The following is a 23787-nucleotide window of genomic DNA, read 5'->3' as shown; positions in this document are numbered from 1 at the left end:
ATCTATCTATCTATCTATCTATCTATCTATCTATCTATCTGTTACATATAGAGCACTGATACTAACGACAACTAATTTCTGAACAGAAACAATGGAGGCCAGAAGACAATGGAACATCTTCAAATGCTGAAAGAAAAAAATTTTTTTGTCTACCAGTATAATTCTCTATCCAGCAAAACTTCAAAAATGAAGATGAAATAAAGATATTTTGAAACACAATGGCTGAGAGAATTCATCACTAGCAGACCTGCACTAAACTGCATGCTAAGAAAAATTCTGAAAGCTAAAAGGAATTGACACTAGATGGTAACTCTCAGATGTAAAGATCACTGAAAATGTTAAATGAGTAAAACAAAAAGCTACTTAAAAAAAAATTACGACTGCCTACAGCAGAAATTACTCAACAATATTGTAAGGTTTATAACTTGCAAGAAAGAAAAAACAGAGAAACAAACAAAAAAACCCAGCAAGACAAGTAGAAAACAGCAAAATGGTAGAGCCAAATCCAGCCATATCAATAATCACATCAAATGTAAATGGACTAAACTGTCCAATTAAAAAGCAGAGACTGTCAGTCTGGATTAAGAATAAAACCCAACCATATGCTTTGATAGCAGATTTCAAATACAAAGACACAAAAGAATATCTGCTCATAATTATTTAATTTTACTTTATTTAAAGCACAAAAGCAGGCTCAGCACAGAACTATCAAAGTCTCCTGGGTTGGTAAAGACAAGGAAATAATTCATTCTTTACATCTACAAGATCAAGCACCAACTCTACATGCATGATTTTGTACTAGGTGCTTCAGGGAGATATCAAATGGAGGACCGATGGTCTCTAATCCAAAGTGCTACAGAATTCAGAAACATATAAGGATATAAAACATGAGGTTTCCTTCAACTGCAGGAAGAATGGGAAGCACAGGGAGAAGGGCAGTTATCAGCAAAGACTCTGTGGAGGAGGTCATGTTAGTTCTGCACCTAAACCACAAGGAGAATTTTAAGGAAGAAATAATTTGGTTTCCATTATTCATTTATTTTCTGACTGAAAGAGCAGATATACTGTGCAGTGGTTACGAGCATGAGCTTTAGAGTCAGAGTTTTGAGCTCCAGCTGCAGCTTTGCTACTAACTACTCCATGATCCTAGACAAGTTACTCAGTGCTCCTAAAGCCTTACATTTTTCATGTAAAAAGAAAATAATCATTTCCATTTTACAGGATTTTTGAGAGAAGCAGATGACAGAACGCTGCAAAATGCATTACACAGTGCCTGCTCAATGGTAACAATTACTGGTACCAAAGAAACAGAATGTACCCTCTACCCTTCAAAAAATGAAGTGCTCATTTATGAAAATAGCAAAAATAAAGATCATAGAACTATAATCTCTTTTGAAAAATAAATCTGAAAAGATATACACTGAAAATAAAATGGAGGCAGGGCAGAATATAGTATCTTTCACATAGTAGGAATGTAATGTTTCCATGTTTGTCGAATGAATAAATAACCTAAATAATAGATGAACTAAGTCTTGCCATGCTAACTCAATCCATCAGAGAATATTAGTGCAATCAAGCATGTAAAACTATAAACCAGTGAATGTTCCTTGCTGTTTTTTGGCAAAATACTTTAGAAGGTTTTCACTTTACACAGAAATGCAAATTTCCAGAACTGTCAGTGAGGCCCCTTTAGGTTTTAAGGAACAGGTTACTGTGGGCAGTGGAGGTTTACTCTACAGGTACGAGGATAAGTGAGAACTGGGGAAACCCAATGGGTAGCTGAGAGCTAAGCTACCAAGGTCCACAGCAGCTCTAGTTGTCCAAAAGGAATTAAGGCAATTCTTTCTCATCTCAGCCTCTTTTGTGTTTGATTTCACTTTTGCCTCTACCTATTGCTAATAGACACTGTGTCAATTTCTGCTCCTTCATGGCTTTGCTATCTGCCTTCTCTCCATGTTTCTCTCATGACCCTGCTCCACTTTACTAAGTCCTTCTCCGTGAGTCTTGCACTCAAATTATCCCCGAGAAAGTATCCTGTATAAGGTGTTCCACCAGATACCTCACAAGACACTGACCTCCTTCAAGTCCAGCCTATAGATGGCTTCCCTTTCTTGGGTGCTGACCCCTGAGCAGTCAGCTGTAGCTGGGCTGCAGGGCCACAGGATCTATGCACAGGAACCTACCCACAGCTATTTAGCTCGGAAGGTACAACCAACTCCCATGGTCCAAATGGGACCATGGGTATACTTCAAAACCTGATGGGTGAAAATACATTCACTGTCATGAGCTGCTCATAACTGCAGTGGCAATGAGTACCAGCTTACTACATTCTAACGGGGTTTGAAAAGATCACAAGATAAAACTGAAGGAACTCTGAAGTGACGGATTTGTTGCATAACATCTGAATCTAATTTTTAAGAGTTGATAGGGACCTAAAAGGCCATCTGGCCCAACTCTACTCTTTGTACAACAATCCAGATCCCGCAGCCAGTAACTGGCACAATCAGAATGAGAGAGTCTTAAGAGTCCTGACTCCTAGCCCAATGCTCTTTCCCTACACAATTGTGAGCATTTTTACAATTACAGTCATTAATAAAAGATGTAATTGAAAGAATATAACTTCATAACAAGTAGAAAAGTCTGAAACACTTTTTTTTTTTTTTTTTTAAGAGACACGGTCTCACTCTGTCACTCAGGCTGGAGTGCACTGGTGTGATCATAGCTCACTGCAGCCTTGAACTCCTGGACTCAAGTGGGGTCTCACTCTGTCACTCAGGCTGGAGTGCAGTGGCATGATTTTTGGCTCACTGCAACCTCCACCTCCCAGGCTCAATCAATCCTCCCATCTCAGCCTCCTGAGTAGCTGGGACTACAGGTACGTGCCACCATGCCCAGCTAATTTTTGTTATTTATTGTAGAGATGGGGTTTCACCATGTCACCTAGGCTGGTCTAGAACTCCTGTACTCAAGCAATTCACCCGCCTTGGCCTCCTAAAATGCTGGGATTACAGGCATCAGCCACTGTACCTGACCTGGAAAACTTTTTTTTTTGAGACGGAGTTTCACTCTTGTTGCCCAAGCTAGAGTCCAATGGTGCAATCTTGGTTCACCGCAACCTCCGCCTCCTGGGGTCCAGTGATTCTCCTGCCTCAGCCTCCCAAGTAGCTGGAATTACAGGTGTGCGCCACCACACCTGGCTAATTTTTTATATATTTAGTAGAAACGGGCTTTCACCATGTTAGCCAGGCTGGTCTTGAACTCCTGACCTCAGGTGATCTGCCCACCTCAGCCTCCCAAAGTGCTGGGATTACAGGGATGAGCCACTGCACCTGGCCCAGAAAACTTCTAAGACAAACTCTATACTACATCCAGGCTGAACAATATAATAAAGACGAACGATAACTGGCATCTGTGGACAGGTGTGTCCACTCTGCATTAAGCCAGATAAACATGATTTGAAATGTTTTGCCTTCATGATGGCCTTGGTTAAGGAAAGAGATGAAGTTCTCCCTACATGTTCCTGAAAATTCTAAAAATAGGCATAAAACAAGAAGATCACATGCCAATTCTATCACTGCAATTCATCTGGGAGAGGTACTTGGAACAAATTACTCTCATGGGAACATTGACCAAAAGCCTTCTCTTCTGTTTTACTCACAGAAGCCAAGTTTAGCTTCTTTACAGGCCTCTTCTTGATCCACAAATAGGAGTGTGATCTAAATAAAAACTGTAAAACTATTTACTTATCCTCCACACTTGCTATAAGTAACACTCCAATTCCAAAACTAGACACCATTATACTTTATCATAAAAAAAAACAGTGCTCGTTATTTGATAAAATGTCCTACGCACTATGTAGTGAGAAAACTAACACTGGCTTTTTGTGGCAAACTGGATGAATGTGCTTTAAAAGTATCATCCTTTAAATGAATGCAAACTCAGGGTAGTAGGAAGACAAAAATAATGCACAAGATGTTCCTGGGAAAGGTAGTTTATATGCTTTGTAAAATTCAAGACAGAATTCCTTCAAAACCCCAAACTTGCCCCAGAATGCAAGTTCATCCACTAAGGGGATGTGTGACGGGCAATTCAGTTACTGAAAATATCATGGAACCTCTATTTAGAGGAAGGGGGCTTGGTTGTCTGCCATAATCCCGTGAAACTCCACCTTGCAGGGAGCATTAGGCTAAGAGGCATTCTGAATTTTTTGCCCACCTTTTTTTTCTGTTTAGTGTGGTCAATTTTGTTTCTCTTTTTTAGATATAATTTACATACCATACAATTTACCCTTTTAAAGTAAATATATTCAGCAGTTTTTTGTATATTCACAAGATGTATAACCACCACGACTATCTACAGAAAATTTTCATTACCCAAAAAAAAACTCCATACCCAAGAGTGGTTACTTCCCCTTTCCTGGCAACCACTAATCTAATTTCTGTCCCTATGGATTTGCCTGTTCTGAACATTTCACATAAAGGGCATCATATATGTGGCTGTGTCTGACTTCTCTATGTTTTCGACATACAGCCAGGCGCGGTGGCTCACACCTGTAATCCCAACACTTTGGGACTCTGAGGTGGGAGGATCACCTGAGGTCAGGAGTTCGAGAACAGCCTGGCCAACATGGCAAAACCTCGTCTCTACTAAAAATACAAAAAGTAGCTGGTTGTGGTGGCACATGCTTGTAATCCCAGCCACTCGAGAGGCTGAGGCAGGAGAATCACTTGAACCCAGGAGGCAGAGGTTGCAATGAGCCGAGACGGCGCCACTGCACTCTAGCCTGGGCAACAGAGACTCTTGTCTCAAAAAAAAAAAAAAAAAAAAAAATTTATCCAAGTTACAGCATGCATCAGTTCCTTTTTTTTTTTTTTTTTTTGCGACAGAGTCTCCCTCTGTCACCCAGGCTGGAGTGCAGTGGCACCATCTTGGCTCACTGCAACCTCCACCTCCCGGGTTCAAGTGGTTCTCCTGCCTCAGCCTCCCAAGTAACTGGGATTACAGGTGCGCACCACCATACCTGGCTAATTTTTCATATTTTCGTTAGAGACGGGGTTGCACCATGTTGGTCAGGCTGGTCTTGAACTCCTGACCTCAAGTGATCCACCCACCTTGGCCTCCCAAAGTGCTGGGACTACAGGCATGAGCCACCGCACCCAGCCAGTTCCTCATTCTTTTATTGTCAAATAATATTCTATTGTGTGAATGTACCATTTTACTTATCCATTCATCAGTTGATAGTCATTTGGCTTATTTCCACTTTTTGGCTATTACAAATAAAGCTGCTATGAATATTCATGTACACATTTTTTGGAGATGTAAGTTTTCATGTGGACGTAAGTTTTCATTTCTCACGAATATACACCTAGGAATGGAATTGCTGGCCCATATGGTAACTCTGTAGTTAACCTTTTGAGGAACTGTCAGACTATTTTCCACAGCAGCTGCACCATTTTACATTCCCATCAGCAACGTATGGGGGTTCCAATCTCTCTACATCCTTGCCAAAACTTATTATCCACTTTTTAAAAATTATAACCATCCTAGTGGGTGTGAAGTGCTATCTCATCGTGATTTAGAGTTGCATTTCCTTGATGACTAATGATGTTGGCATTATTTCATGTGCTTACTAGTCATTTGTATATCTTCTTTGGAAAAATGTCTATTCAGATTCTTTGCCCATTTTTAAACTGAGTTATTTGTCTTTATTGTTGAATTGTAGGTGTTCTTTATATATTCTAAATACCAGTCCCTTATCAGATGTATGATTTGCAAATACTTTTTCCCATTCTGTGGGCTGTCTTTTCACTTTCTTGATAGTGTCCTTTGATACACAAAAGGTCTTCTTTTGAGGGGGACGGGAATGGAGTCTCACTCTGTCACCCAGGCTGGAGTGCAATGGCACGATCTTGGCTCACTACAACCTCCACCTCCTAGGTTCAAGCAATTCTCCTGCCTCAGCCTTCTGAGTAGCTGGAATTACAGGCATGAGCCACCATGCCTGGCTAACTTTGCATTTTTAGTAGAGGTGGAGTTTCACTATGTTGGTCAGGCTGGTCTCAAAATCCTGACCTTAGGTGATCCACCCACCTCGACCTCCCAAAGTGCTGGAATTACAGGCGTGATCCACCGTGCCCAGCCAAGGTTTTCATCTTGATAAGGTCTAATAATGAATTTTTTGTCTATCCCATTATATACAGTTGTTTCTATGGAGAACTGATTGTAATGACTAATTAACCAAGGGTTTTCCTCAGTTTGATTACATCTCTGATGTAAGAAAGTGCTTATTCTATTAGCATGTCTGATGTCATTTCTCCCTTTGAACAGAATACTAATTGGTTCTGATTCACTTGATAGACAGGAAATGAATAGACTAAAGCTTTTAGTGCATTATGGTATGGAATTATGTATTCCAGAGAATAAAACTGATTTACAACCCTGCATGTTTGGGTGCTTAACTTGAATCTCTGCTACACTGTCCTCCTTTCTTGCAGCTCCTACCTCCAGGCCCTCCATTCAACTCCTTTTCCAGCCCCAGCTCCTCTTTTGGCCCCCAAACAGGGATGTTTGTGAGGTTCAGTCTTCATGGCCCCCCTGCTCATTTTCCATCTGTCCCTGTGACCTTGCCCCCATGGGATTTCTCCAGGTTGCACAACTCCAGCCCTCCCTTCTCTCCTGTCCATCCTGTAACTGTCATTGCCTCTGGGCCATCTCGACTTCAACTGACCGTATGCCAACAACAAATAGGTTTTTTTTTGTTTTTTTTTTTTTGAGACAGGGTCTCTCACTCTGTCGCCCAGGCTGGTGTGCAGCAGTGCAATCTCAGCTCACTGCAACCTCCGCCTCCTGGGCTCAAGCGATTCTCCCACCTCAGCCTCCCAAGTAGCTGGGATTACAGATGCATGCCATCATGCCCAACTAATTTTTGTGTTTTTTGTAGAGACAGAGTTTTGCCATATTGCCCAGGCTGGTCTTGAACTCCTGGCCTCAAGTGACTCACCTGCCTCAGCCTCCCAAAGTGCTGGGATTACAGGCGTGCCACCACACCTGGCCATCTTCTTTTCTAAGCCATTTGCCTCTCTAGGCTCCATCTCTATGTAGTATCATTCTCCCGTTTGGCTGGCTTCAAAATTAAGAATCCTCTTTGATTCTTCCTTCTCCCCCTCTGCTACAGCAAAGCACCCTCTCACATCAGCCTTTGCCGCAGCATGGTTGTCTCCCTTTGCCTTAATCCAGCCACATTCATCTGAATCCTCACTTTACTCCTCTTACTGTCCTGTTCCAATCCTTTTATTTTTTATTTATTTATTTTTTTGAGACAGAGTCTCGCTCTGTTGCCCAGGCTGGAGTACAGTGGCGCGATCTCGGCTCACTGCAAGCTCTGCCTCCCAGGTTCACGCCATTCTCCTGCCTCAGCCTCCCGAGTAGCTGGGACTACAGGTACCCACCACCACTCCTGGCTAATTTTTTGTATTTTTAGTAGAGACGGGGTTTCATCGTGTTAGCCAGGATGGTGTCGATCTCCTGACCTCGTGATCCACCCACCTCAGCCTCCCAAAGTGCTGGGATCACAGGCATGAGCCTAATCCTTTTAAATACTCCCTGCTCCCTACTAGATAATGTACAGACCCTGACACTCAGACCCCTCCACAATCTGACCAAGTCTCTCTTTCCTACCTCATCTCCCTCTACTTTGCTCACCAGCCCTCTGCCCCAACCATACCATGCTATTCATGATCTCTGACATGTCCTATTTTATTCCCATCTCTATACAGTTGCTCATGTCATCTCCCTTCCCTAGCCAGCCCCTTCTTTTGCACCTACATGTTACCTTTCCTTCGGAGTAGTCCCACTTTCTCAAACCAGCCAGCCTTCCTTCCTTTTTTTTTTTTTTTTTCCAAGTAGCTGGGATTACAGGCATGCATCATTCCTGGCTAATTTTTGTATTTGTATTTTTATTTTTTGAGATGGAATCTTGCTCTATCACCCAGTCTGGAGTGCAGTGGCACAATCTCGGCTCATTGCAACCTCCGCCTCCTGGTTTCAAGTGATTCTCCTGCTTCAGCCTCCTGAGTAGCTGGGATTACAGGCATCTGCCACCATGCCCCGGCTAGTTTGTTTGATATTTTTAGTAGAGATGGGGTTTCGCCACGCTGGCCAGGCTGGTCTCGAACTCCTGACCTCAGATGATCTGCTCGCTTTGGCCTCCCAAAGTGCTGGGATGAGCCACAGTGTGAGCCCCTTCAGGTGTGAGCCACCACGCCAGGCCCCTTCATTAATTTTGAAGCACCTGACTCTACCATTTCTTTGGCCCTCATTCATTCATTCCAGTTAGCTCAGTTGCTCCTAGATGAGAGGCTCTCTTGCTCTAAATCTCCACTGCTCTCCCCCAGAGGACAAATAGGTACTGAGTACCTACAGTACTCATACTTCTATGGAGTCATACTTCCATACTACACTCCACACTAGGCACTGGAGTTACAGTAAAGGAGGAGAAGACAAAATCTGTGTGCCTCACAGAACTTGTAGGGCAGTGCCAAGGGGTGGATAACAATTAACTGAATAATTAAACCCAATAAATGTGACCTATCAACTGTGTTAACTGTTACAAAGGAAAGCATATCACAGGGAGAAAGGGACCTCACCAGGGAAGTCAAGGAAGGCTCAGAAGGAGGGACATGTTCTTCCTTGGGTAACCCGCCTTCTGTCTCTATATGCCTGAGTTCCTGGAGGAACTTACTCACCCTCTTTGTGGTGTCAGCACTTGGCATAACAAGTGAAGCAGTCCTTAATTGATCTGCTACAGGGAGGGGAGAATTTGGAGCAGGAAAGCTCTCATCTAGGAACAACTGAGCCAGAGTCAGAACACCTTGCGAGACAGCTCTGGGTACGGATTTGAGCCTTGCCACTCATGAGCTCTGAGCATATTCCTTAACGTCTGTGCCTTGGGTTCCTCATCTATAAACTAGGACTAACCATTCACCTCACAGAGTGGCTGTGAAGATTACAGGATAAAGTGTATATAAAAAGCCCTATAGGCTCGGAGCAATGGCTTGCACCTGTGATTCCAGCACTTTGGGAGGTCAAGGCAGGAGGATCACTTGAGCCCAGGAGTTTGAGACCAGCCTGGGCAACACTGCATGACCTTGTCTCTAAAAAAAATTTAAAAATTAGCCAGGTATGGTGGCGCATGTCTGTAGTCTCAACTACTCGGGAGGCTGAAATGAGCCATGATCACACCACTGTACTGTAGCCCAGTCCACAAAGCAAGGTCCCATCCCAAAAAAAAAAAAAAGCCCTAAAGCCCTACACAGGCCTAGTACATGAAAGCATCCCCAAAATGGCAACCACTATCACCATTACCATTATTTTTATTATTATTATTAGAAGACTCAAAGGGGCCAAGCATGGTGGCTCACGCCTGTAATCACAGCACTTTGGGAAGCTGAGGCAGGTGGATCACTTGAGGTTAGGAGTTCAAGACCAGCCTGGCCAACATGGCAAAACCTCGTCTCTACTAAAAATACAAAAATTAGCCAGGAATGATTGCAAGTGCCTATAATCCAGCTACTCGAGAGGCTGAGGCATGAGGACTGCTTGAACTCAGGAGGTGGTGGTTGCAGTGAGCCAAGATCGTGCCACTGCACTGCAGCCTAGTTGACACAGGGAGACTGTCTCAAAAAAAAAAAAGAAGACTCAGAGGCAAGAAATGAGCTCTGAGAGTTGTGTATCAGTCCATCAAATTTGAGCCAACTCACTACTGACCCAGCCAAATGGACTCCTGAGATCTGAATCTTCTGTGATTTAGAAAGGAGATGAGCCCAGCTCATCTGGTTCCCCCAAAGCAACTGGGAAGGCTACCCCAAAGCAAGTGGGAATGCTCTTGCCAGTTGATGGAACTACCCAAAATTTGCTCTGCCTGAGGCCTGGCTTCCTATTCTGATTGACCCCAGGCTTTGCAGCCCCAGGAATCTGAGGCAAAAGAGAGGCTGCTAAGGTCCAAGGACATTAGGGCCACCTCCTGATTTACCTGGGCACTTCTCTATGAAAGGAAACACAAAGACAAGCCTCATCTTTCCAAGTCTGGCCTCCCTCTTCTTTCTCCTGCCTCCATCTATGCACTTCTGGTTGGGGGCAAGAGGGTAGTGCAAGGTGTGGTAGGCAGAATAAAGGCTCCCAAAGATGCCCAAGTGTTAATCCTTAGAACCTGTGAATATGTCAAGTTGCATGGAAAAGGGGAATTAGGGCAGCAAATGGGACTAAGGTTGCTAATCAGCTGACTTTAAAGCAGGGAGATTATCCTGGGTTACCTGGGTGGGCCCGATGTGATCACAAAGGCCCTTTAAACACAGAAAAGGGAGGCAGGAGAGTCAGCGTCAGAGTGATGTGATGTGAGAAAGACTCGACGAGCCACTGCTGGTTTTGAAACTGCAGGAAGGGGCCACAAGCCAAGGAATGCAGGAGGCCTCCAGAAGCTAGAAAAGGCAAAGACCCAGTTCTCTCCTCAAGCCCCTAGAAAGGAATTCAGGCCTGCAGACAGCTTAATTTTAGCCCAGTGAGATCCATTTTGGACTCCTGACCTCCAGAACTATAAGATAATAAATTTGTGTTTTTTTAGGCCACTAAGTTTTTGGTAATTTGTTATAGAAACAATAGAAAATTAATATACAGGTCTTTCAAGTTGTTCTCCCGGGAGCCTTAGGGCTTTAGAGGCAATGCCTCATGTCAGAGGGAGGATTAGCCATGCTACTATCTTTTACATATTGGGCTTTAATAAAAGAATGCTTATTGTTTTGTGTGAGTGTTTTTGGTTTTTGTCTGTTTGGTAGAGGCAGGATCTCATTTTATTGCTAAGGCTGGTCTCAAACTCCTGGCCTCAAGAGATCCTCCCATCTTGGCCTCCCGAAGTGTTGGGATTACCACCACTTAAAATAGTTTTTATAAACCACTGATGTAGGCCAGGTGCGGTGGCCCATGCCTGTAATCCCAGCACTTTGGGAGGCTGAAGTGGGCAGATCACCTGAGGTCATGGGTTTGAGACCAGCCTGGCCAACATGGTGAAACCCCATCTCTACTAAAAATAAAAAAGTAGCTGGGTGTGGTGGCACACGCCTATAGTCCCAGCTACTTGGGAGGCTGAGGCAGGAGAATCACTTGAACCTGGGAGGCAGAGGTTGCAATGAGCCGAGACTGTGCCACTGCACTCCAGCCTGGGTGACAGAGTGAGACTCCATCTCAAAAAAAAAAAAAAAAAAAGAAAAGAAAACACCACTGGTGTAGTAGAGAGAGTTTAGGGTTGGGCAGAGTTTGACTCAGTCTGTGTTTACCAGCTGTATGACCTCCCCATGCTTTACTCAACCTCCCTGAGGTTGAGGGCCTCATCTGTAAAAGGGGGATAACCACTTCACAGGGTTGATGTGAGAATTAAATGGGGCAAATGGGGTAGGACAGATCCTGGCACAGGAGAAGCAGTCAGGAAATGTTAGCTGCCCTTCCAGCCTCCTTCCTTCCAGGCAGTCTTTTTTTATTTTATTTATTTATTTTTTTTTTGAGGCAGAGTCTCACTCTTGTCACCCAGGCTAGAGTGCAGTGGCATGATCTCATCTCACTGCAACCTCCGCCTCCTGGGTTCAAGCGATTCTCCTGCCTCAGCCTCCCAAGTAGCTGAGATTACAGGCATGTGCCACCACACCTGGCTAATTTTTGTATTTTTTAGTAGAGACAGGGTTTCACCATGTTGGCCAGGCTGGTCTTGAACTCCTGACCTCAGGTGATCCACCCGCCTCAGCCTCCCAAAGTGCTGGCATTACAGGCATGAGCCACCGTGCCCGGTCCCTTCCATGCAGTCTTCTGTAAGGAGGAGGCAGAACCACATTAGTTCCTGTCTTGTTCCCCTCTCCCACAAACAGATGGGATCCATCCAAGAAGCTGAAGTCAGGCTGGGGCTTCATTCATTCACTCAACAAATCTTTATGGCGTGGTCAAGGCTAGGCTGGTGAGCAAAACAGACTGGTCTCTGCCCTCAGGGAGTTTCATTCTAGTAGAACAGGGGTCCCCAACCCCCAGGCCACAGACCAATACGGGTCCATGGCCTGTTAGGAACTGGGCCAATACAGGAGGAGGTGAGCAGTGAGTGAGCATTACCACCTGAGCTCCACCTCCTGTCAGATCAGCTGCAGCATTAGATTCTCATAGGAGTGCAAATCCTATTGTAAGCTGCACATACAAGGGATCTAGGTTGTGTGCTCCTTATGAAAATCTAACTATGTCTGATAATCTGAGGTGGAACAGTTTCATCTTGAAACCATCCCCCAACCTCCATCTGTGGAAAAATTGTCTTCCACAAACCGGTCCCTGGTGCCAAAAAGTTGGGGACTGCTGTAGTAGAACAGACAGACATTAGTCAGACAAACAAACGCACCATTCCAACAGCAATAGCTGGAAAGGAGAGGCGCGTGGACTATGAGACAGTGCTGGAGGGTGGGAGGTAATCTGGCCAGAAGGTTAGAGAAGGCTCTGTGGAAAAAAATGAGTGAGCTGAAAGCTGAAGAATGATTAGGCATTAACTATGTGAAGAAGGAAAGTGAATTCCAGGCAGAGAAATAAAACAACAAAAAGGCCCTGTGGTGAGAGGGAATGAGGCCTAAAATAAAAAAAGATCAGCATGGCTGAGGGCCAGAGAAAAAGGGGATGAGAGGAAGGAAGGAATGGAGAACTACTCTGAAGTTCAACTGCGTTAAGTGGTAGTACCATTCCTGCAAACAGGAAATACTGGGAGAGGACCAGGCTGGGACTGAGATGATCATGAGGTCAATTTTGGACATGTGGAGTTGAGGGAAGCTTTGGGAGATCCAAGCAGAACTATGACATGGGCAGTTGGAAATACAGGATATATAAATTTGCGGTTTGTAGGTAACCTCTGGGCTAGAGATGTAAACATGGGAGTCACGTGTGAGCACGCAGTGGCTGAAGCAAGGGAGCAGGCCTGGGTAGAACTGTCTATGAGAGTGAGAGAAAGGGGCCTGCAACCAACATTTCATGTCCAAGAGCTGGAGAGTGACCGCAGTTGAGCCTGGAAGGAGTGGCCTGAGAAATGCTGCATCACAGAAGCTAAGGGAGCAGCGTGTATCCGGGCGGAAGAAGTAGTCAGCAGTGTCAAACATTGCCGTAGGGCTCCATAAGATGCTAACTGACTGATGGGACCCTGCTTACCCAACTGAGCAGCATTACTGGACAGGCCTAGTATCTGAAAGGGGGGGCCTATTAGATCTTCTTTGACCTGGATATTAGAGGCTCACCTGCTAGCAGTTTCCAGGGAGGAACAGAAGAGCAGAGATCCAAAGCATTTGCCATTGTATGCAATGACCTGACCTCAGGAAGTGGCTCAAATTGGAGTTAAGAGCAGATACCAGCCTAGACATATCCTCTGTTCCAAGGCTGGTTAAATATGTATGGCTTTAAAACTAGGGCAATACTTGAGACCTGACACCAGGGTGCAGGGAAGGGGGCTCCTCCTCTCCCACAGTTGGCAAGGCGCCTAGACTGGGGTGTCCAGCTGCAGCAACAGGACAGCAAAGCACCAAACGCACTCACCTGGTAAGATACCCGGACCTTGGACTCTGACCGTCTCCTTGTCCTGCTCGTCTGCCCGCTCTGAGTTCTCAACCACCTGGTCCAACTCCTCACTCAGCTAAAGGGAGAAGCAAAGAGAGCAAAGACAAGTCAGCTATGTCAGCCTTGCTTTTCTACACTAGAATAAGAAAGCAGAAGCTGCTTCTCACTTAATTGTCACCAAAAACCACATGACATAGAGTGTGTTACAGCAATTTTACAGATGAGGACACCGAAGCTTAGAAAGCTCAATAAACTTTCTGCTCTCTGTGTTCCTAGGACTACTGTAGCAAGTACCACAAACCGAACAGCTTAAAACAACGGAAATGTCTTCTCTCACAGTTCTGGAGGCTAGAAGTCTGAAATTGAGGTGTTGGCGGGGTTGGCTCCTTCTTCTACGAGTGGTGAGGGAATCTGTTCCATGCCCCTCTCCTGGCTTCTGGTGACAGCCAGCAATCCTTGGAGTTCGTTGGCTTGTAGAGGCATCCAATCTCCACTCTCCGTTGCCATCTTTACAAGGTGTGCTCTCTCTGTGTCTTCACATGGTCATCGTCTTGAAGGACACCAGCCATGCTGGATTAGGGGCCCACCCTACTCCTGTATGACCTCATCTTCACTAATTACACCTGCAATGACCCCATTTCCAAACAAGGTCACAATCTGAGGTACCTGGGGTTAGGACTTCAACATATCTTTTTTAAGGAAACACAATTCAACCCACAATATTTTCCATGGCCATAAAGCCAGGGAAAGATATGGCAGGAGTAAAATCCAAGTTGGTCTAGTTCCAAAGCCCATAGTCTTAACCACTTCCCAAAGGAAGAGGAAATGCGGCTTAGAGTCTGCTGAGAGAAAAGAGGGAACAGTGAAGGTGGTGTCAGAGCTCTCTCTGGCACTCTGGCTGAAGTCCACTGACTTGGGCTGCAAATGGCAGAACACAGCAGGAAGGGCAGGCAGTCCATCACAGGGATAGGTGCTAATTATAATCAGCAGCCTGGTAGCCAGCAACCTCAACCTCACTTCATCAGTGGTCTCACCTGTCAAATGGGGAAAATTATACCACTGAGAAGGGAAGAAGGACGGAAAGGATACCATGATAATCAACAAGTCTCTGTAGGATTAAGGAGGAGGGCAAGAGAGCTCAAGACCAGAGCTTAGAAGAGAAGCCATCCCTGAACTGGGAGGGAGAGGGGACAGCTTTCCCAAGCACTTTCTCAGGTTCACAGCATCAGTGTTTAAGGTTTCTAGACATTTTCATTAAAAACTCACCTCCAAGAGACAAGTGAAAAACATCTCTTACGAATCTATTCTTCTATCTCCCTCTCCACGACTCCACTCCTGCCCCTTAGAATCAGGCAAAATCTCCAGTTTAAAGCCCTCGAAGCACAAAAGAAAAGGCCAGGTGCGGGGCCTGACACGGTGGCTCATGCCTGTAATTCCAGCACTTTGGGAGGCCGAGGTGGGCGGATCGCCTGAGGTCAGGAGTTCGAGACCTGCCTGGTCAACATGGTGAAACCCCATCTCTACTAAAAATACAAAAATTAGCCGGGCATGATAGCGCACACCTGTAGTCCCAGCTACTTGGGAGGCTGAAGCAGGAGAATCTCTTGAACCCGGGAGGCGGAGGTTGTAGTGAGCCGAGATCGCACCATTGCACTCCAGCCTGAGTGACAAGAGTGAAACTCAGTCTCAAAAAAAAAAAAAGAAAGAAAAGAAAAGCAACCAGTGGGAAAGGGCAGGGAGGCTGGTGAAGGCACCAAGAGATATAAGCCACTAGCAGGAGCACAGATAAAGAGGTCTCACTGGCCAAAGGGAGAGGAGGATGTTAGTCCTGGGAAATCTCAAAGTTCCCTGATCCAAGCCTCACTCAGGTTCACCCTGACCCAGGTGCTAACACCCTCCCACCGAGTTCTCTTCCTGACTACCCACAGCCATAATGAGCCTGCCTCCTTGCCTGCCCCTGGCCAAATTCTCAGTATATCCCACCCTCCCCAAGGAAAAATCCCCCCTCAGCAAATAAACCTACTCAGAGCTAGGTACACTCACAGAATGGTTCAGGAAGAAAGACGCCGGCCATTTTCTGGGTGGCCCCATTCTCTGAAGAAGTGAGAGACAGGGACTCCAGAACAGGCCTCTGAAGAAGGCAAGGGGAGGGCACCCTTCCAGTGCCTTCCACTTTGGAGATGCCTCCAAAGAGAAACTGAGTCTACCCTGGGCCTTGGCCCTCCAAGCGGGGTAAGGGCCTATATTTTAATAAACATTTTATAAGCCCTGCTAGGCTGGCTACGTGTGGATGGTGAGGCACATGTTTCTGCTAAGCCAGGACCCCAAAGCATCCTGGACCCAGGAGCTGCCCACACCCTGTTAACAAGAGCTATCATTCACTGTGGGGTCACTATTTGCCAGACACTGAGCCAAGCACTTTCCACACCAACTTATCTAATCCCCAAACAACCCTGGGAGGTAGGGACTTTTATTATGTTCATCTTTCAGACAAAGAAACTGAGGCTCAGAAAGTTATGTGACTCAATAAAAGTCACACAAACGGCAAGAGGCACAGCCAGGCACGAACGTGGGCTTTCTGACTTTTATCCACTGTGCTCCACACCCTATAAACCTAAAAACTTTCAGACACATCTCACTCCCCACGATTCCCCCACTGTTTAGGGTACAGAATCTAGGGGTCATGGAATCCACAGCACTGGTTAAAATCCCTCAGACTCCTTTCAGACAAAGGAAACAGATGGAATAAAGGGGATGGGAGGAGAAATATAGAAATCTGTCCAAGGCCAGATTCCAGCCAAGATCCTACACTAAAAAATGGCAAGCCTTAGGCAAATCTCATCTGCCTTCAAGTTGGCTTCTCCCTCCACTGTAGGGCTAAGCCACCTGCTTTATATAGTCCACAAAGCCCTTCTGTGAATCAGTCTTTTACAAAGGGAGATATGTGCAGCAGTAACTATTGACTAAGACAGAAGGCAGCAAGTTCATATGAGAAGGACAGACAGAAATGCAGACGGGTCTGGAAAGCGGACCCCTATGGAACACATGGAACTTGAGGTAGCCCTTGACTTCTGGGGGCATTTTACCCAATGGAGCTTGGCGGAGCGTTGATGAAGAAATGGAGTGAGCACACGCACAGAGGCAGGAGCACATTTTAAAACTGAGTTTCCACTGTGGCCAGACCCTAGGTGGGTTAGGAGGTGGCAAAGGTAATGGGAGACATGGCTGCTGTGCTGTTCAGAGCTTTGGGAGCTTGCTGAGAAGTCTGGACTGCTCTGGGCAGACGAAGGGCAGCGTCAGGTCTGAGAAAAAAGGAATGCTCCGAGGTGAAGGCAGGGCCTCAAGGCAAATCTGGAGAGTATGAGAGACTAAAGGGAGCGATGGTAACACAGTATCGCACTCAGAGGTTACAGCAAACACAGGGACACAAACTGGAGGAGGACCGACCTGGAACTGCCTGACTTTGGCCAATGAGGCGGCACGATGGAGGGGCACAGAAGAGGACGGTTGCCAAAGATGACCAAGGTTTGGGGGCCGAGAAGTGGAGGCGGAGGAGGAGAGCAGTTTCACTAATACAGCTGGAGAAGTGAGGAGGCAGGGCTTGCCTGAAGGAAGCGCTGGACGCACAGCCTGCAGCGCAGGACAGAGAAGAGACAAAGAACTGGAAAGTGATAAAGTCGTGGGAGGAGGTGAGACTGGAGGGAGAGACGAAGAGGAGCGAGAACTAGCAAAGTCCATGAAGGCACTTTTTCAAAGTTAGGTGGTCACCAAAAAACAGGTAATCAATCCTGTCACCAGCCGCGGGGACAGCGAGGCCTTGGGCTTGCAGGGGGAGGATGCCGACGATGCCGACCGCGCATCAGCTCTCGCCGGGAGGAGGGCGCGGGCGCTCCACTTGTTGCAAAGAACGCCGGGTTCCTCTGGGCCATTGGGCTGCCGCTCCGGCGGGGAGCGCGGAAGGCTGGGCCTCAGGTAGCTTCAATCATTCACCTGCTGGTTACGGGTCGCGGCGCCGGGGACCCTACTCCGGACCTCGGCCATGCAACCCGCAGCATACGGAGAACGCTGGGCGCCCGCTCCGCTGCCCCGCTTCCTTCCTGCCCCTGGGCCGCTCCTCTGCACCCCGGGAGCCCTCCCCTGACGCACCCGTCGGTCCCTCGGAAGAGCCCTCTACCGCGCAGCCCCGACACCCCCCGCCCCGCATCCGCCCAGGCCCCCGGGACCCTGCTCCTCCGCCTCAAACTTCCCTTCCGTCTCTCACAACCTCGTACCTCCTGGTAGGATGTGGAGCGCTCCTGCCGGATCATGGCACTGACCAGAGCTTCGGCACACCTGAGACCGCCCCAGCCCGCGGCGCACGGACGCAGCACTGCGGCCGCTGCACCTGGACCTACCGGCTCCGCGAGGCGAAACCGGTCCGGAGGGGCGTCCCAGAGACCAGGCGTGGCGATACTCGGCGCATGCGCCTGGCCGCTGCCGCCCAGGAGCCGCGAAAGCGTTGATGGGAAATGTAGTTCTGGGCGGGGGCGCCCCTCACACCCCCTCTCACCCCTGCGGCGGTAAAGCCTGCATGTGACCCTGGGCCAGCTAAGCTGGTCCTTAGACGCGTGCCTCTGCGTCTCTCACTTCCTCTCTTTGTTGGAGGGGGAGGGACGGAGAAGAGGAGTGGAAAGTGGAACAAAGTCAGATGAGGAGGAGCCCCTAATCTATAATTGCAAGAGGAAGCTTGGCCTGGCGGTTTAAAACCGTAATAAATGTCTGGAGAGCACTTTGTATGTTAGTTACAAAGCGCTCTCACTCACATTATGCCGTTGATTCTGCAAGGAACCCTGTAAGAAGGACATTTTTCTCCCTAATTTACAAATGAGGAAACTGAGGTACTTTGTTTCAGAAAGGATGCGGGTGGAGCGATAATCAAATGAAGATTATTTCATCCAGGGGTAGACTGCGGAGCCCATGTTCTCTCCATTATTCCAGGGGCAGGAGTACCCCTAGGTTCTTGTCCTGGCTCTGACCCTCCCCTTTAGGTCTTGCAATGCTCTGAGCCCTCCTCTCCTCGCCTTAGAATGCAACTGCTAAACCCTGCCCTGCCTGACAAGGCCTATGAAAGCAGAAAGGAAGGATCGTGCAGAGAAAGCCTAAAGCCGCTGTTCAGCCACAGAAGAAGCCTCAAGCGCTAGATGTGGCGTCAAATCTGGTGTTGGCCCTGTGGCAGGGTGGACCTGAAGACCACATCTTCCTCTCCTCCCACTGCCTGAAACAGCTGTTGTGTGGGGGCCCTCGGCTCCTCAGTGGTGAAGCAGATAGAGGCTGCTTGTTGTGCCTTGGTGAATGCTGCTCTCTGTCCCTTGCAGCTGCAGCTTGGTAACCCCTCCACTCAGGCCACTGGGAGCCTCTTCTCTCCTCAGTGATAAGCAGAATAGCGCCAGCCACATCAAAGAACCCTGGACCTCCTGGAGCATTAGCAATGGGAGGTCCCCATCACCTCTCCTGACCACTCACCCCTATCCTAGGCCCTCTGCTCTTACATCTGTTATATGGGACAATATATATTGTGCCTAACACATCGTAGGCACTCGACAAATGTTTGTTAAATTTGTGAATGGAACACTGATTCCAGCCATTTCATTTAACAGTTGCTTACCAAAACAAATTAACAATAGCAGACCACTAATTAAATTCCTTACTGTGTTAATACAATGGTACTTGATAGAACAAGTTCACACCATCATAGAATATTAGAGCTGGAAGGAACCAGAGAATTCTATTCCAACCCTGTCATTCCTCTCTAGTCTTTGTTGGTGTGACCAAACTGGAAAATTATGGGCTCCCACATTTGAAGGAGATACTGGCTAATAAAATATAAAATATGGCTTAACAAATACAATGTGCTGGGCACTGGGATACGTAAATGGATAAGATACCCTTGGGTCCTGGCTTTCGTGGCTCTTTCATGCAACTGTGGAGAGACAGATCATAAACATGTAAATAATGTTCTGTCCTTGCAGCCCCCAAGTCCTCTCTCCCATTCCTTCATGAGCACACACCAGTCAGGCTTTACTCCCCTCCACTCCACTGGAAAAGTGCTTGTCAAAGTCACGAGTGACCTCAGTGTTGTCATATCAGATGGCCATTTTCCCATCCTCCTCTTTCTTGATTTATCAGCCACAGTGGACTTGGCTGATCCTCCCTCCTCCTTGATACGCATTCCTCCCTGGCTTCCAGGACACCACACACTCCCAGCTTGCTCCTACCTCACTTTGAAGCCATCCTCACAGGGTTAACATGAATTCTGCACAGAAATAGAGTTATAATTAAGCATTAATCAGGCTGTAATTTGACCCACTTCCTTGTAGCCAAAAGTCATGTAGCACTAGATACTGACCATTTGCATCTCCACTGCTCCTACAGGTAGGATTTCTGACATTGGAATCATAAGGCTTTTGCTTAAGAATTGTTTAAGGCCAGGCCCAGTGGCTCACGCCTGTAATCCCAACTCTTTAGGAGGCCAAGGCGGGTGGATTGCCTGAGGTCAGGAGTTCGAGACCAGCCTGGCCAACATGGTAAAACTTCATCTTTACTAAAAATACAAAAATTAACCAGGCATGGTGGCGGGCACCTATAATCCCAGCCTCCCTAGCCTCCCTACTCAGGAGGCTGAGGCAGGAGAATCGCTTGAACCCGGGAGGCAGAGGTTGCAGTGAGCCAAGATCGCACCATTGCACTCCAGCCTGGGCGACAATAGCAAAATTCTGTCTCCAAAAAAAAAAAAATTGCTTAAAATGTTTTTCAGATCACAAATTCCAGTGAAACAGCTGACACCAACAAGTTTGAAGACACCAACAGAGGAATGGAATCAGCATGAGAATACAGCTGCTTCTCTCTCTGTCTGATGATTTCACCCTGTTCTCTTTGGCCAATCAGCAGTCTCCACACTTCAGCCTACTCCTTAAAAACCCTTAGAAAAGCCCCAAACTCCTTGAGAGAGGGTTTGAGGTTCCCCTCCATCTCCTCGATTGGAGGCCCTATTGGTAAGCCTCTTTTTCTACTGCAACTCCGTCTTGGCATATTGACTTGCTGCACACATCAGGCAACAGGCCTATTACAGTTACAGTTACTGCTCCTTCTCAGCCTCTCTGCTGACTTCTCCTCATCTCAGCTCTACAGGGCGGACTTTCCCAAAGCTAGGTTTGTTGTTGTTGTTTTGGTTTTTTTTAGATGGAGTCTCGCTCTGTCACCCAGGGTGGAGTGCAGTGCGGCAATCTTGGTTCACTGCAACCTCTGCATCCCGGGCTCAAGTGATTCTCCTGCCTCAGCCTTCCAAATAGCTGGGATTACAGGTGCCTGCCACCATGCCTGGCTAAAATTTTCATATTTTTAGTAGAGACGGGGTTTCGTCATGTTGGCCAGGCTGGTCTCGATCTCCTGACCTCAAGTGATCTGTCTGCCTCAGCCTCCCAAAGTGCTGGGGGAATTATAGGCGACAGCCACCACGCCCAGCCCCAAAGCTAGATTTTCCACCTCCTTTCTATTCACTCCGTAGGGGCTAGTGAAGTGGTCACCTCTAGCCTCATGGCTTGAATTATCATCTATACCCTAAAGATTCCTGCTATAATTGACTTGTGTTCCCCCAAAATATGTTGAGGACCTAGACCTCAGTACCTCAGAATGTGACCTTAGATGGAAATAGGGTCATTGCAGATGTAACTAGGATGAGGTCATATTGGAGTAAGGTGATCTCTCAGTCCAATATGACTCGTCCTTATAAAAAGGTGGAAGACATGGGCCAGGGTGGTAGGATGCTAATATATCTGGGGGATGTCAAGAGAGGCCTCCTGATGGCAGTTACTTTTGAGTTGAGACCTAAATGACAAGAAGGGACTAGCACATGATGGTCTGTGCGGGTACAGGCAGAAGGCACAGGTACAGTACACAGGCCCTAGGCTGAAGCCAAGCAGAAGGCAGTGTCAGTGGAGAGGACTACTAGGGGCATGTAGTGTAACCACCTGATGGGTTCTTCCTGCCTGCTGTATAGACAATATCAATTCACTGAGACCATGGCATTGCAGTAAAGAAAGAGTTTAACTGACTGAGGCCACAGGGAGACAGAGTTATTACACAAATCAATCTCCCCAAACATTTGGGGGCCAGGGGTTTTCAAAGGTAGTTTGTGGGATAGGATAGGGGTGGGTGCTTGCTACTGATTGGTTGGGGTTGCAATCACAGGGGTGTGGGAAATGGTCCTCCAGTGCACTTAGTCACTGCTGGGTGGGGGCCACAGGAGTGATTGGTGGGTCCAGGTGGAGCCATCAGTGTCGGACATGCAAAAAACCCGAAAAGACATTTCAAAAAGCCAAGCTGAGGTTCTACGATAGTGACGTTATCTGCAGGAGTAATTGGGGAAGTTGCAATGTCTTGTGACCTCTAGAATAATGGCTGGCAATCATTTACATGTATACCTTAGCAGGAGGCATTTTCAGGAGTCAGGGCAAGGGAGAAGCCAGGGCTTTTTTTTCCCTGTTCTCTGCCTCTCACAGTTTCCCTTCCATGGCTCCAGCCCCTGATACAAAGGCTTTTTGTGGTCCTAGCTTCAGCCAGGTGACTCAGGCCCTTAGACTCTAATAAACACCACTGTTGCCCGGTGTGGTGGCTCACGCCTGTAATCCCAGCACTTTGGGAGGCTGAAGCGGGTGGATCACCTGAGGTCGGGAGTTTGAAGCCAGCCTAACCAACATGGAGAAACCCTGTCTCTACTAAAAATACAAAGAATTAGCCGGGCGTGGTGGCGCACACCTGTAATCCCAGCTACTCGGGAGGCTGAGGCAGGAGAATCACTTGAACCTGGGAGGTGGAGGTTGCAGTGAGCCGAGATTGTGCCACTGCACCCCAGCCTGGGCAACAAGAGCAAAACTTCATCTCAGAAAAGATTCATAAAAATAAATAAACACCCCTGTTACCCTTCCATTGGCTGGAATGGTGACTTCCTGCTGTTGATACTCTTGGTTGCCTCAGGGTTATTGTCTCAGCTTCTTTCATCACCTGTGTAACTGGCTCCCTGTATTCAGCCATTCTGTTCTATCCAGAATAGTTTCTATTTTGGGAGAGAGAGCATCAGGATAAATAGCTAATGCATGTGGGGCTTAATACCTAGGTGATGGGTTGATAGATGCAGCAAACCACCATGGCACACGTTTACCTATGTAACAAACCTGAACATTCTGCACATGTATCCCAGAACTTAAAATAAAATAAAATTTTAAAGAAAAAGAATACTTTCCATTTTTCTTGCCGGTGACTAACGGATTCCAAGTGCTTTGGAAAAATATGTCTGGGTTCAAGTAGAAAAAGACAATCAGAGGGGTGCCTGGAGAAATCCAAGGGCCTATGAGCATGTTATTCATGTATAGACTTATCCTCAGCATCTCAGGGAGGGGGGAGTTATATGGGATCAGTAGAAATTAGAAGGGTCTTTTGGCTTAAAGATGTTCCTTACAAACAGAACTGTAGAAAGAGAAAGGGCCCAAGCAGAGAGGCAGTACAAGGTATGATAGGGATGTTATTGTGACATGCATCAGGAAGGGGATGATATTCAATTCGGGGGTTTTCAAGGGCCTCCTCCATCCCCAGAGATCTTGTGACACAGTGTAATGTAGATACTGCACTTCGAGGTTTACAATTCCACTACCATTGTTAGTTTTAACACAGTCCTATGAAAGAGGCAGGCTGGCATGTTACTAATGCGGAAATTGAGATTCAGAGTAAAGTTAATGCACACAGATCCTGTTTAAGTCACTCTGCACTAGAAGCCCATCCTGTTAAATAAGTAAAAGTATAAACATTTGGTATAGTCGCTGGGGGGAAGGATAGCCTGGTGGTTATGGCAGGCTGTAGGACACATGGCCTGTGCTTGACTTGGCTCTGTCACCTACTGTGAGAGCTACGCGAGGTACTTAAGGTCCCCTGACATAGTAATAGTTATGTCCCAGAGTTAAAGTGAGGATTAAAAGAGCTTATAAACATCAAAGTGCTGAAACCAGTACCTGGCATACAGTGAGCCCTTTTCTGGTCTCCTTTGCCAGTTCTACCAACCACCAAATGTTAGGAGCTCAGTCCCCTCTGTCCACATGCACTTCCCTTGGCGATCTCAGCCATTCCTGTGGCTTTACATGCAAC

The 23787-nt window shown here is 46.9% G+C and overlaps 1 protein-coding gene across 3 annotated transcripts in view; it reads right to left on the bottom strand.

The window, feature by feature from the left end:
- The window catches only part of PACC1 (proton activated chloride channel 1), a 51537-nt gene extending 33296 nt beyond the window's left edge, over positions 1-18241 (bottom strand). The window contains exons 1-2 of one of the 3 annotated variants that reach the window (XM_003814181.5): positions 17886-18241; positions 13594-13690 (exon numbers count right to left, since the gene is read on the bottom strand). In XM_003814181.5, the coding sequence (XP_003814229.1) occupies positions 13594-13690; positions 17886-17921 (133 nt within the window). In that variant the 5' untranslated portion in view covers positions 17922-18241. The remainder of the gene's footprint in view (positions 1-13593; positions 13691-17885) is intronic. The other 2 variants (XM_034946383.3, XM_063597293.1) reach the window with 2 other exon arrangements.
- Between the last annotated feature and the right edge of the window lie 5546 nt (positions 18242-23787).

This window comes from Pan paniscus, chromosome 1 (assembly GCF_029289425.2).
Source record: "Pan paniscus chromosome 1, NHGRI_mPanPan1-v2.0_pri, whole genome shotgun sequence".
Taxonomy (NCBI): Eukaryota; Metazoa; Chordata; class Mammalia; order Primates; family Hominidae; genus Pan; species Pan paniscus.
Note: the sequence above shows the minus strand (reverse complement) of the source record. Positions and strands in the feature narration are given on the sequence as shown.